The sequence below is a fragment of the Myotis nattereri genome (assembly GCF_964212035.1).
Source record: "Myotis nattereri genome assembly, chromosome: 1".
Lineage (NCBI taxonomy): Eukaryota > Metazoa > Chordata > Mammalia > Chiroptera > Vespertilionidae > Myotis > Myotis nattereri.
This window is the reverse complement of record NC_138075.1, coordinates 173,437,098-173,452,243: the sequence shown is the minus strand read 5'-3', so window position 1 is coordinate 173,452,243 and position 15,146 is coordinate 173,437,098. Positions and strand designations below refer to the sequence as shown.

General features: G+C 38.9%; 1 protein-coding gene across 6 annotated transcripts in view; it reads left to right on the top strand.

Moving 5' to 3' along the window:
* NUDT9 (nudix hydrolase 9) overlaps nucleotides 1–15,146 on the top strand; it is a 33,792-nt gene that overhangs the window by 12,431 nt on the left and 6,215 nt on the right. For 5 of the 6 annotated variants that reach the window (XM_081101448.1, XM_081101445.1, XM_081101443.1 and 2 more), the window contains 4 exons: nucleotides 5,331–5,570; nucleotides 7,871–7,966; nucleotides 9,871–9,957; nucleotides 13,836–13,947. In XM_081101448.1, the coding sequence (XP_080957574.1) occupies nucleotides 5,374–5,570; nucleotides 7,871–7,966; nucleotides 9,871–9,957; nucleotides 13,836–13,947 (492 nt within the window). In that variant the 5' untranslated portion in view covers nucleotides 5,331–5,373. Of the gene's footprint in view, nucleotides 1–4,624; nucleotides 4,843–5,330; nucleotides 5,571–7,870; nucleotides 7,967–9,870; nucleotides 9,958–13,835; nucleotides 13,948–15,146 lie in introns of those variants that run through there. The other variant, XM_081101447.1, reaches the window with a different exon arrangement.

Genomic DNA, 15,146 nt, shown 5'->3' with positions numbered 1-15,146 from the left:
TTCTATTATAATCACCAGTTCATTCTGTTCATCAGATTATTTATTCACTTGATTCTTAGATTCACTTGTTAATAGATGCGTATTTGTGGTTCATAATTTGTATCTTTACCTTTTTCTTCTTCTTCCTCTTCTTAAAGGATACCTTTCAGCATTTCATATAATCCTGGTTTGGTGGTGATGAACTCCTTTAGCTTTTCCTTATCTGTGAAGCTCTTTATCTGACCTTCAATTCTGAATGATAGCTTTGCTGGATAAAGTAATCTTGGGTGTAGGTTTTTGGTATTCATCACTTTGAATATTTCTTGCCATTCCCTTCTGACTTGCAAAGTTTCTGTTGAGAAATCAGCTGACAGTCGTATGGGTATTCCCTTGTAGTTAACTGACTTTCTTTCTCTTGCTGCTTTTAAGATTCTCTCTTTGTCTTTTGCTCTTGGCATTTTAATTATGATGTGTCTTGGTGTGGTCCTCTTTGGATTCCTTTTGTTTGGGGTTCTCTGCGCTTCCTGGACTTGTAAGTCTATTTCTTTCACCAGGTAGGGGAAGTTTTCTGTCATGATTTCTTCAGATAGGTTTTCAGTATCTTGCTCTCTCTCATCTTCTGGCACCCCTATAATTCTGATGTTGGTACGCTTGAAGCTGTCCCAGAGGCTCCTTACACTATCTTCGTATTTTCGGATTCTTTTTTCATTTTGCTTTTCCAGTTGGGCGTTTTTTGCTTCTTCGCATTTCAAATCTTTGACTTCATTCTTGCGCTCCTGTAGTCTGCTGTTGAGAGTCTGTATAATATTCTTTATTTCAGTCAGTGTATGCTTAATTTCTAGTTGGTTCTTTATCACAACATCGAGGGTCTCATTAGATTTCTTGAGGATCTCACTATATTTATCGGCAGTCTCACCAGTCTTTTTGAGGACCTTACTAAGTTTATCGGTGGCTTCTAGACAATTCTTGAGAGACCTTAAAAGTGTGGTTTTGAACTCTATATCCTCCATTTCTGTCAGTTGTGTCCTGTTTCTTTGTCTCTGCATTTTTTATGCTTTCTTGGTGCACCCCCTTGTGGTCTTTGTGCGCAGTCTTGTTGTAGTTAAGCCTTGATTGTTGTAGGTAATACTGGGGGGGATTTGACCTCCAGGCCAACTGGCTGTGAGAATCAGCTGTGTCTGCAGTGGGAGAACTTCTGTCCTCTAGGGAGGTGCTAATCCAGCCTTTGCCTAAGGCTATCCCGCAAATGCCTCTGTGCAAGGCTTGGGCAGGGCAGGTCCCAGGGGATCAACAGCGCGGGCGGAGCGAGCAGTTATGGCTACTCTCAGTCCCGTCACCAGAGGCTCTGCCTCTCAGAGTCCCAGCAACCGCTGCCAACCTCGGAGAGAAAGCTGCCCTCGAGTTCCGACCAATGCCAGACAGCCCCGCTTCTCCCGTTTGAGTCTGGGTCCCCAGAGACTCGCCCGGAACTGGAGCTCAGAGCCTGAGACTCCCTCCGGATTGAAACAGACAACCGCGCCCTCAGCCGCCAGCCCGCTCCGCATGCACCTCTGCACCTTTGTATTTTCCGCACTGTGCCTCCTCTGAGTCTCGGTATTCTTTCTCTTTCCTCCTAGTTGTAGAATTTCCCCTCAGCCAGCCTTCCTGTGGTTCTGGGTGATGTCCGTTCCGTCTTTTAGTTGTATTTTTGAAGTGGTTGTTTGAGGCAGCAATCTCCGGTGTTTACCTATGCCTCCATCTTGGTTTCTCAGTTAAGGGGTTTTATTCCCTCCCTAACTCCAGGGAAAAATCCTCAGCTGGGGAAACAACCTTTCTCAGGGAGGTGGTCCTGTTTAAAACACATAGCATCAAGATGGGGAGGAAACATGCCATATACGCCAGGTCCCTTGAAACATAAGCTGTGCAGATGTTTTTTCCCTGCAGCGACTTTGTCAAGCAGCAAGGGTGGACCGGCTTTGGGCATCTTTGACCCATTTTGAATTAATGTTTGTATATGCTGCCAAGTAAGGGTCCATCTTCAACCATTTGTAGATATCTAATTTCCCAGCACCACTTGTTGAAAAGACTGTCTTTCCCCACCGAATGTTCTTGGCATCCTTGTTGCAAAATCATATGACCTTATGTGTGAGGGTTTATTTATGGGCTTTTGGTTCTATTTCATTGGTCTTTTTGTCTGTCTTTATGCCAGTACTACACTAAAGCTTTGTAGTAAGTTTTAAATCAAGAAGTATGAGACCTCCAACTTTGTTTTTCTTTTTTCAATATTGTTTTGGTTATTTGGGGACCCTTGTTCCTAATCCTGGAGGAAAAGCTTTCAGACTTTCATCAATAAACCAAAAAACTGTGGTCATTTCATATATGGCCTTTATTATATTGAGATAATTTCCTATTATTCCTATTTTGTTGAATGTATTTATCATGTAAGGACATTGAATTTTGTCAAAGGCTTTTTCTGCCTCAGTTGAGATGGTCATTTGTTATTTTTTTTTTCTTCATTCTGTTTAAGTGGTATATTACATTGATTGATTTTTGTATGTTAAAACATTTTCCACTCCAGAAGTAAATCCCATTTCCTCACGGTGTATAATCCTTTTAATGTGCTGTTGAATTTTGTTTGCTACTATTTTGTTGAGGATTTTTGCATTGATATTCATCAGGGGTATTGGTCTATAGTTTTCTGGTAGTGTCTTTGTCTACTTTTGATATCAAGGTAATAATTCTGGCTACATAGAATTTGGAAGTATTTTCTCCTCTTCAATATTCAGAAGAGTTTAAGGAGCATTGGTGTTAATTCTTCTTTAAATGTTTAATAGCATTCACCAGTGAAACTATGTGGTCCTAGCTTTTGTTTGTTGGAAGTAAATAAATAAGGTTTTTGTATCACCTTTTAAAATTATTTATACAGCCCCATTCAAATTTCACCACTTGTTCTGCAATTTTATTTTCCTTTATGGTTTAGGAACCAACCCAGGATCAGTGAGTGCACTTAGTTTTCAGCATTTTGAAAAACCCTAACTTAACTCTGGTGCCGTGTCACATATAGAAATTTTTTGATATTTGCAACCAGAGTAAAACAAAGATTTATATTTTTGATATTTATTTTATATATTTAAATGCCATTTAACAAAGAAAAATCAACCAAAAACATGAGTTCGCGTGTCACCTCTGACACGCATGCCATAGGTTCGCCATCACTGGTATATTTATATTTTCCAGTTATTCCTCCTTTGTGCTATTTTTGTCATACACTTTATACATGTGTGTTAGATTGTAGGCTGCTCTTAAAGTACTTATTTCTTTATGTATACCTAAATAATAATCTTTTACATTTGTTCTTATGGTTGAATATTCATAATAAACTTCTATTCCCCAACGTTTGTGCTAATAAAAGTAAACTTCTGTCTTTTTTTCTCAACTAAGATAAGTGCAGTATAGCCAGGCTGGCGTCGCTCAGTGGTTGAGCGTTGACCTATGAACCAAGAGGTCATGGTTCAATTCCTGGTCAGGGCACATGCCTTGGTTGAGGGCTCCGTTCCCAGTATGGGGTGTGCAGGAGGCAGCCAATCAGTGATTCTCTCTCATCATTGATGTTTCTATCTCTCTATCCCTCTCCCTTCCCTCTCTGAAATAAAAATAAATAGATAAATAAAAATAAGTGCAGTATAGGTTCCAATTAATAGAGTTTAGGAATATTTTCCAAATTTTCATATTTGAAAATAATCTTTCATATGTGTTGAACCTTTATACTAATATTCATCAAATTTGAATTTTCTGAATTTTAAGCCTTTGAAATTGAAAAGTATGTTTTGGGGTCTTTGAATTATACACACACACACACACACATATACATATACATATGTATATATATATGTGTATACACACACATACGTACACACACACACACACACACACACACACACACACTAGAGGCCCGGTGCACAAAAATTTGTGCACTCGTGGGGGTCCCTCAACCCGGCCTATGCCCTCTTGCAGTCTGGGACCCCTCGGAGGATGTCCACCTGCTGGCTTAGGCCTGCTCCCTGGGGGATCGGGCCCAAGCTGGCAGTCAGACATCCCTCTGGCAGCCCAGCAGCCCTTGGGGGATGTCCACTTGCCAGCAGAGAGCAGGCCTAAGCTGCAGTCGGACATCCTTAGCAGTGCTGAGGAGGCGAGGCTCCCACCACCACCGCTGTACTGGCAACCGTCAGCGTGGCTTGTGGCTGAGCAGAGCTCCCCCTGTGGGAGCACACTGACCACCAGGGGGCAGCTTCTGCATTGAGCATCTGCCCCCTGGTGGTCAGTGTGTGTCATAGTAACCAGTCATTCCCAGTTGTTCTGCTGTTAGGGTCAGTTTGCATATTACCCTGTTATTATATAGGATAGAGGCCTGGTGCATGGGTGGGGGCTGGCTGGTTTGCCCTGAAGGGTGTCCTGGATCAGGGTGGGGGTCCCGCTGGGGTGCCTGGCCAGCCTGGGTGAGGGGCTGATGGTTGTTTTGAAGCTGGCCAAGCCCCCTCCCCCGCCCCTGTGGGGACCCTCACCCCATGGAGGTTTGGCCAGCTTGGGTGAAGGGCTGATGGCTGTTTTCAGGCTGGCCACACCCCCTTTAGGGTGGGGGGTCCCCACTGGGGTGCCTGGCTAGTCTGGGTGAGGGGCTGAGGGCTGTTTTCAGGCTGGTCAAGCCCCTTGGCGATGGAAGCTCCCAGCCTCTCCTTTTTTTCTTTTTTCTTTTTATTCTGGGATTTATTTACCTTCTATAATTGAAACTTTGTAGCCTTGAGAGGAGCTCAGAGCCGGCCAGGGCAGGTGGGAGGGAAGCTTCTTGCTCACTCCAGCTCCGTGGCCACAGCCGGCTGAAAGCAGGTATCTGGGGTTTATTTACCTTCTATAATTGAAACTTTGTTGCTTTGAGTGGAGCTCAGAGCCCGACATGGCAAGCGAGAAGCTTGGCTTCCTCCATCATTGGGGCAACCAAGCCTCCTGCTTGCTCCAGCTCTGTGGCTGCCGGCCGCCATCTTGGTTGGGTTAATTTGCATATAGGTGCTCTGGCTGGTGGACGTGGCTTAAGGTGTAGCGAGGGTACGGTCAATTTGCATGTTTGTCTTTTATTAGTGTACACACAATAGAGGCCCGATGCATGAAATTTGTGCAAGGGGCTCAGCCCTCGCATCCGTGACTTGCGTTGGCCCTCGCAGCTCCGGCGTGCCTTGGCCCTTGAAGCCTGGCTTTGTCTGGAAGGTCATCTGGAAGGTCATTTGACCATCCGGTCTAATTAGCATATTATGCTTTTATTATTATAGATACATATATATTTATTTATTTAAAATATTTTTCTTTTTTCCCTCTCCCAGAAGCTCATTTTCATCGTGTGGGTTTCATCTTAACTCCAACATCATGTCTGGTTCTAATGGTGCTAAAGAGAATTCCCACAAGAAGGCTCGGACATCTCCTTACCCCGGTTCAAAAGTTCAACGCAGCCAGGTTCCTAATGAGAAAGTAGGCTGGCTTGTTGAGTGGCAAGACTATAATCCTGTGGAATACACTGCAGTCTCTGTCTTGGCTGGACCTAGGTGGGCAGATCCTCAGATAAGGTGAGCAAATTAGCTGGCATTGCTGGGTTGTAAGACTGTTATAGAAAGTAATGGCTGTATTTGTAAATTATCATTTTGACAGCTGAACTATTTTTATCTAGTGCCTGATTTTATTATACTTAGTTTCCACATTTGCTTGAATTCTTGCCAAAGCTAGATAGTCCATATTCATTTATTTTTTTGAGATTTCAATGATGATCATTCTAAGTGGGTCTATTTTGTTACTGAGTATTTTGTTTTATGAAATGACAAGTAGTGTCTGTTTTCATTTGTTCTGTCTCAGTTATCAATAGAACATCTTTTGTGGTTGTTTTCCAACATAGCTAGACTTGTGTTTGAAGAGGGGAAAATATTTTTCAGAAATATTTTCCAAATTACTAAGAATGGCGTGATGATAAAATTAGAGCAGTGTAAAAAAACAGAAAAGGGATTGATAAAGGAGAGAAGGAGGAAAGCAAAATAATTGAGCAAAAAGTGCTTTGACTAAAGTCACTAAAGTGCTACAGTGACTCATATTTTATACTTATATTCCTTTTAGTAAATACAGTGATAAGTTTTAAAAAATTTACTACCTTTGATCTAGGCACTGCACTAAATGTTTTATAAGCATTATTTTATTCTTACAAGTATTCTGGAAGGCAAACAGGGTTATTATTTCTACTAGTTTTGGGACCCTTTTATATATTTGATGGGTGAATTTATTGTAAATCATAGTCCTCTTGAGACATCATTTAGTCAGTTAAGTAAAAAGTTTTGCTAGTTGAATAGATCCAGTATTAGTTCATTAGGTTGTTAAACTTTACCACTGTTGTCATTTGATTTTGACCCACAGTTTCCTTATTTTATCCAAAGATGTGTTTGTAACTTTGTAATAGTACTTGGAATATGAATTAATAATAAAGCTCACCTGTGGAAAAATTACTAGCTTTAACTTGTTTCATTTCCCGGATTTTAGAGGATGCACATATATATATGCATTATAAATACACATTATGCACAATTAAAATTAATGACATTGGCAGGGGTTCTATATAGTGTAAATAGAGGAAGATCAAATACATTTTCTTATTTTTCACTCAATTTTTTAACATTTGAATATATATCACCATCTAAATTGAGCTTTATTACTAACGTTAATGCGTTAATAATAATCAAGTTTGTACTTTTTCTATTTTAATGGTAAATTTTTGGAGCCCCAAGAACATTGTAATTCTGGTTTTATAATTTTATAATTTTAACCACTTAGTTCTTTTTGTTTGTGTGTTAGGTGGAAGATTGGTTAGAAGTCTTAAATGTTTGGATTATTCAAATTGGAAATTATTCCCAAAACAGAGTACAAATATTTTGTGCTCACTTACTGGAATTAAAGCAAGAAAAAAGTGAAACTTATATCAGAATTGTCCAGAAACTATCCACTGCTATACAATTCTTTATTCACTGACAGTGCAATTATGTCAGTGATTTCATAATGGGGAGGAAAGTAGTTTACTTATACCCATTTTTAAAATGTTTTTGTTGAGGTCTGGCATAAATGCAGTAAACTACAAATTTCTTAAGCGTGCAGGTGTAGCTCAGTCAAATTTTATGTTTATGTAGCTCTGTAGCTAATACCCAGATTAAGTTCTAGAACATTTTCAGCATTCCTATTTTAATTTACATTGTATTTATTATGAAGCTTGTGGGGTAAATTCACTGTTTTGTGGGTTTACTTTGATAAAAATTACAGTCAGTGTACATTTGAAGAAATTAGAGACATCAAGATACCAGAAGGAGTCTTACTTTTAGAACCACATAGAAATCATTAAATGCCATAATTTGCCCCCAGACAGTTCCTTCTTACTAATAGTAATACAGTGGGGCCTTGACTTAGGAGTGTCCCGACTAACGAGTTTTTTGAGATACCAGCTGTCCCTCGGCTGATTTTTTGCATTGAGTTGTTAGAGTAATTTGAGTTAATGAGCTCCTTAACAAGCTCGGTCTCGGAACGAATTAAACTTGTAAGTCAAGGCCCCACTGTATAGACTTTTTGTAGCATGTGGGAGGAAGTCAGTTCTTCTGCCATGAGTCCTTCACAGTTTGATTATGTTACACATCCTTGTATTGAAAAGTGTTTTGGTTAACAGATTTTTTTTTTCTCAGAAACTGTTTTGAAGGAGTCAGATGGATTTATAAATGAAAACTAAGTCTTAAAATTTTTAATTTCAGGGATACTACTTATTATAAATAACAGGTTGGCATTATTAAGCTGTTGGTAGTACTCGACTATTATTTCTTATTTTGCATCGGTATTCTCGTTACAGTGAAAGTAACTTTTCTCCCAAGTTTAATGAAAAAGATGGGCATGTTGAGAGAAAGAGCCAGAATGGCCGGTATGAGATTGAAAATGGAAGACCTAGGTAGGTACTGGGAATGGAACTTTTTATAATAGTGGGTCTTTAAAAGGTAGAAAATATAATGAACAATTATCAAGTGCTTGTATGTGCCAGACATTGTACAAAAGAATTTATATATGTGATCTAATTAAATTGTCGCAATAACTCTGTGGGTTGATATTTCTAGTTCCATTTACAGATAAAGAGAGAGAATGTTAAGTGATGTTGCATATAGTTCATAAGTGGCAGAGGCAGGATCTGAGTCCATCTTTTTGTAACTCAACCTTGAAGGTAGAAATAATTGAATAAGTTAACAGAGAAAGGATTGAAAATTGTATGTTATGTAATTATTTATTAAATGTGATAATGCCTTAAAGTAAGAATTATCCAAACATAAGAGTAAAAATAAAAATAACCCAATAATGTAATATCAAAAATCTTTGTATACTTTTAAAAAGGATTTTTCTACACAACTCCAAAAATTTCCATTTTCTTTAAGAAGGCATTATAAAAGTTGAGGAGAAATGTAAAAATTAGCACACCCCAAATAAAACAAAGGGAGGCTCACAGTTTTGTAATCATGATTCTCACCTTGCAAAAATGTTGCAATTTGTGTTCCTAGTTTCTCTAGGACAAGGAAATTAATAGTTATGCTCCTCTTGCTGCAACCTGGTCCTTCAGTTTTGCTAAATTCTTTCTTTGCTTATAACTTATTCACTTTTGTATGTTATTGGATCTTTTTTAAGTCAAACTGTCCTTGTATTTGACTTATTCCTTAGGTTCTTTTCTTGGTAAAATATATTAAAAGAGACGTACACAGATAAAAGGATAGGCAGCAAAGCCAAGTAGCATGTTGCTTTAGTCCAGACTCTTGGACTAATAGAAACCAACTCTAGTTTGCCTAGAGCAAACAGTGAGATTTATCTTTAGTCTAGGCCCTATAGGATCATTTCAAGTGGCCCAAAGTAGAATTATTGTCACCTGGCCAGGTGTTTTGTCTTTCTTTCTTTATCTGCATGTCTTGCTGAAATATTTCTAAGTCCAGTACAAAATAAGATAAAAATTCATTTAATTTTAATAACAGACCAGAATAAGAAGAGATGGTTGAAAGAAAAATTTTGGCAAGTTATTTGCTTTTATCTACTAGGAGGACAAAAGATACAATGTTACAGAGGTTAAAATTGTGGATTGGGGCGTTTTATTGATGCATAATGATGAAAGTTGAACATTTAAGGAATATTGATTGGAAGAAAAACACTCAGGCATGAGTTAGGTTTATCTGACAGATTTTGTAATATTGGGTTGTGGCATTAGGTTAAATGGTAAGTTGCATTTTTATAAAATAGTTTTCTTTAAAAATTGAATACTTGAAATTTTGAGATGTTTAATACTACTGCATTATATGCTACAAAATACATATTACTGGTAATAAAAATTCAGAACACACTGAGGGAAAAATGGACTTCAAAATGTAACAAAAAATATTTTAATGGAAAGGGTTATAGGAGAGTGGAGTAAAAAAAGAGGCTGATGAGAAAGTGAAGAGAAATGTGAGCGTCCTGAATAAGTGGTCATTGCTGTAGAGATAGATGGTTAGGTGCAGAGCATTTTATCCTCCAAGATTTAAGAGTCCAGTAACGTTTTAGTTTGAATTTAGGAGTACAGGTGACAAGTTCTTATATCGTAGAACAGCTTTGGAAATGATCCTGCTCCTGGATCAAGTCCAGAGCTGAAGACATGCATGAAGAAAGTTCAGTAACAATCCATGTAAGGCAATATGTGCTTTCAGTACAGATGTGTGATAGTGCTACTGAATTAGGGAGGGATACTATTTTCCTTTTATTGATCTTACTACCTTTTATTGAGTCATATCAAGTTAGGTTAAAAAAGATGAACCCATTTAGTTGATTTTTCTTTTTTCTTTTCAGAAACCCTGCAGGACGCACAGGATTGGTTGGCCGAGGGCTTTTGGGGCGATGGGGCCCAAATCATGCTGCAGATCCCATCATAACCAGGTAAGAACTAAAAAACATTTTAATAGCAGAGAGCTAAGTGATTGAAAAAATACAGACTACAACCATGTGTTTACATATACAGATATAGGTGTATGCACATATGTATACATGTATTATGTGTTTGTATATACTAGTATACATGTTTATATATGTTTGTATATACACGTTTATATATGTACACATACAAACATACATATGTACACACATAAAATCTATATGTTAAAAGGACTTTATGTAAAATTACAGTGATGTGATATAAGTGTGAAGCTGTAGTTTGTTGTATGACTAGGTTAGGCATTATCTAAACAAAGTTAATTGACCAAGATATTTATTGAGCATCTATTTGTTCTCAGAATTGAGTAGGTGCTTTGGAGGATATAAAAAAGTATAACAGTTCTAAATTTCTGCTCCCTGTCATTAAAGAGCTATGGCTTCATTTGCAAGATGGAAGATATGAAATAAGAAAACATGTCTAAGTAACATGGGTGATACAGGATGCTTTAGAGCAGCGGTTCTCAACCTGTGGGTCGCGACCCCTTTGGGGGTCGAATGACCCTTTCATAGGGGTCGCCTAAGACCATAGGAAAACACATATATAATTACATATTGTTTTTGTGATTAATCACTGTGCTTTAATTATGTTCAATTTGTAACAATGAAAATACATCCTGCATATCAGATATTTACATTACGATTCATAACAGTAGCAAAATTACAGTTACGAAGTAGCAACAAAATAATTTTATGGTTGGGTCACAACATGAAGAACTGTATTAAAGGGTCGCGGCATTAGGAAGGTTGAGAACCACTGCTTTAGAGAATTAGAAGATTGCATGTGGGCAGGATGATGGTAAACTGGTGTACCTGAGAATGGCGTTATGAAGGAGGTAGATTAGAGTTGAACTTGAGGCCTGGATGGCGGACAGGAGGAGGTCTAAGAAAAAGCCTTGTAGTAATACCTATTTGAGTATTGAGAGACAATGAAAAGACCAGCATGGTTAGATTCTTGTAGGAGAATAGTGAGTGGTACATTAAACTTAAAATTAACTTTTATGCAATTCTCTTGTGGAGAATATTAAATGCCAAAGTTAAGAAATGTGAACTGGAGACATTGAAGGTTTCATAACAGGGAAAAGGCACTCTCTTTCCGAGGCAGATCTATCTGGTAGGCTAAATCATACACTGAAGGTTCCTTGGTGAGCAGAAATCAGAATAAAAAAGATGAATCTAATGTTTAGATGGACTTAGCATAAGTTTCTAGAAATCATGTTTCTAACACATCTGGAATTTTCTTTCATCTCTGTCATTCTTAAAATTATTTGTTCTTATTTTTTAGGATTTCTTCACTGACCAACTCTCTTCTCACATGTAGTTGTTACTTTTCCTCTTTAAGTAATGCAAATAATCTCAATATTCTTACTTTTTTAGTTTTGATATTTTAAGGGCCTTTCCTTCTCATAGGAGACTTTGTTTTTCTCTCATCTGAGATATAATAATGATTTCATAATTTAACTCTAGGAAAGTAGCTTATTTTTCTTATTTTCAGGTTATCGGAAGGGGTACCAATACTCACCCCATCTGATTCTTTTACTTGCCCTTTCTATTCCTCTGCCGAAAGGGATCTTAATCTTAGTCCTTTATATTGCACCTCAGTTTTATCTTTCATCTATCCATTTATCTATCTTCCATCCATCCATCCATCCATCCACTCATCTAACTACCTACTTACCTACTCCTGGATCAAGTCCAGAGCTGATTGAACCCAAAACCTATCAACATGCCTATCTATTCATCTAATTTACTTTAGAAACTACAGTTTAAATGAGATAGGAAGAGTAATATATTCTTATTAATGAATATAAATAAAATAATGTAAGTATTAATGGCAGTATCAGTTTCTTCCTAATTTTGGTGAGGCTTGCTAAAAGCAGGAAGGTGTGAAACATTTGAAGGAGGAATGCTAATAAGGGGACAAGAAGCAGCAAAAGAAGCCAGAGAATTGAAAGTTAGCCTCTAATTAGCTTATCTTTATCTGTGGTAGACCAAATATGAGCTCTGATTAAACATGGCAATTCTATGTCATGTTTTTTGAAATGTAGACTTTATGAGCATAACTCTGCCATTACACAGATGAGAGAACTGAAGCCTTAGAGATGATGGTCCAGGCTATAAAAGAGCCCACAAGTGGTGACATCTAGCTTTCAGCTGTACTCCTAGGTTGATGTTCTTTGCTGTGTCAGTAATGCATATATTAAACGATGAGCTCCTCTAAATAGAGGAGTGGTTGTGGGAAGGGAAGGAAGCAAAGAATGAAAGATGTTGAAAAATCAACAAGACTAAACAAATTATTAAAAATATAGCTCTACTCTAGGTATTTTGCTAGGTGTTAATAGTTTTTCCATTTGTTTCTGACAAAATTCCTCAAAGAAGGTATTAACACATCTGTTTTGTATACCTGAATGGAGACTCACTGAGGGTAAATGACTTGCCTAAATCTTATAGATCTGAAATTTGAATCAGGTATTTGGCTGTAAATATTGTGCTTTCTCTCTCTCTTTTTTTAAATCCTCACCCGAGGATATGGTTGGTTGTTTTTAATTGATTTTTTGTTTTAGAGAGGGGGGAAAGGAGAGAGAGAGACATCAATGTGAGAGAGAAACGTTGATCTGTTGCCTTTCGTAAGTGCCCCTACCGGTGATTGAACCCACAACCTAGGTATGTGCCCTGATCCAGAATGGAACCTGCAACTTTTTGGTATACAGGACGACATTCTGACAAAGTGAGCTACCTGGCCAGGGCTACATTCACTTTCTTAAACACATTTTATTTATTTTTTTATCCAGTGAAAGATATTGTAAATAAGTAATTTTTTTTTTAAAGCAACAGACTAGGAACTCTCTGTGTTGAACACATCATTTTATTTTACAACTTCGTTTCTCCCTTGTGATTTGTCTGTCTGGCATCCTTAAAAACAGATGTGACCTGGTGGTGTGGCTCAGTGGTTGAGTGTCAAGCTATGAACCTGGAGGTCAAGGTTTGATTCCTGTTCAGGCACATGCCTGGGTTGTGGACTCGATCCCCAATGGGAGGTGTGCAGGAGGCAGCTGATCAGTGATTCTCATCATTATTATTTCTATCTATCTTTCCCTCTCCCTTCCCCTCTGAAATCAATAAAAATGTATTAGTTTAGTATTAGAAGTTCAAAATCTTTCTCTTTGCCTAAGGGAGTTATTAGAACAATTTTTGAAATTGGGTGGAGGGAGGTAAATGTGGTGAGGGTAGGACAGGGGAAGGGGGAAGATTTATCAATATCTCTGGGGAAGAGGCTGTGGTTAGAAAAAGTGCATTCTGAAATTACCATAGCCTTGATACTATTTAAAAACACCATATACAATTCAAAACTTAAAATGAAACTAAGGATAGAGTGAGATATTTTTTAAATAAAAAAGGACCATAAAGATTGAGAATTACTACTTTTGAGAACAGCTAAATCTGTATCATATAATCTGCTTTTCTGATAACTGTAAAAAGCAAATATTACCAGATCTTTTATACTACTTGTAATTCTTAAAAAGGATCCATGGACTTAAAAACAAAAAACTTCTGTGACCCTTCCTGTAAATTCTGTCCTGGTTTTAAACTTATTTTTTTGGTTGTATTTTAGTACTGTAAAAACTGTTTATATTTTGAATTTTCATTATGAAAGTAGACATATTTCTAAAACAAAATTATTTTTTGGTAAAAAAAGCTGATTTTGAGGTAAATTTGTGTGTACTCTGTTATAAAGAGAAATACATCTTTATAACTTTGACTCAAGCTTGAGCTAGAATCTTGGCTTTTGTTCTAAATTGGTTATGATCGTACATTACTATTTACAGGTGGAAAAGGGATAAAAGTGGAAATAAAATCACCCACCCCATTTCTGGGAAAAACATCTTACAGTTTGTTGCAATCAAAAGGAAAGACTGTGGAGAATGGGCAATTCCAGGGGTGAGCATTAAATCAAATTAATGTTTCAAATTCTGTTTAGTTTTATTTGCTTTATTTACCACAAGATCATTGTGTATGGACCTTTTCTACTCCACCTATCCTCCATCCCTCACCACTTCAATTAGTAATTATTTTGTCATTCATCACTGCAATGAAATGTCATTGTCAGTAACAACTGTAGGATAATACATACAACAAGGCTGTTAGAATCTGAGTCTGCATTTGAACCCCTTGGGAAAGAACATGGACTTTGGTGTTAGACCTAGGCTTGTATCCTGGTCTTTCCACTTTTTTTTTTTCTTTCTGGTCTTTCCACTTTGAGATGAGTGATATGGAGTTCTGACCTCATCTACACTAATAAAAGACAAAGATGCTAATTGATTGTACCTTTGCTATGCCCAAGCCATGCCCACCAGCCAATCAGAGTGACTATATCAAATTAACCCAACCAAGATGGTGGCCAGCAACCATGGAGCTGGAGCAAGCAGGAGGCTTGGTTGCCCCAGCGATGGAGGAAGTCAAGCTTCCCGATTGCCCCGGCCGGCTGTGGCCTCCAAAAAAGGCAACAAAGTTTCAATTATAGAAGCTAAATAAATCCCAGATACCTGCTTCCAGCCAGCATCCACTGGGAGCTTGGGTGACTGGAGGCCGTGGCCAGCCTTCAGACAGCCATCAGCCCCTCACCCAGGATGGCCACACCTTCATGGGGTGAGGTTCCCCGCTGGGGGGCTTGGCCAGCCTGCAAACAGCCATCAGCCCCTCACCCAGACTGGCCAGGAACCCCAGTGGGGACCCCTACCCTGAAGGGGCTGTGACCAGCCTGCAAACAGCCATCAGCCCCTCACCCAGGGTGGCCACAACCTCATGGGGTGAGAGTTCCTGCTGGGGGGGGGGGGTTGGCCAGCCTGAAAACAGCCATCAGCCCCTCACCCAGACTAGCCAGGGACCCCAGCAGGGACCCCCACCCTGAAGGGGTTGTGGCCAGCCTGAAAATGGCTCTCAGCCCTCACCCAGGCTGGCCAGGCACCCCAGCAGGGACCCCCATCCTGAACGGGCTGTGGCCAGCCTGCAAACAGCCATTAGCCCCTCACCCAGGCTGGCCAGGCACCCTAAGGGTGACCACCCCCCCTCCCTGGAGGGGCTGTAGCCAGCCTGCAAACAGCCATCAGCCCCTCACCCAGGCTGGCCAGGCATCCCAG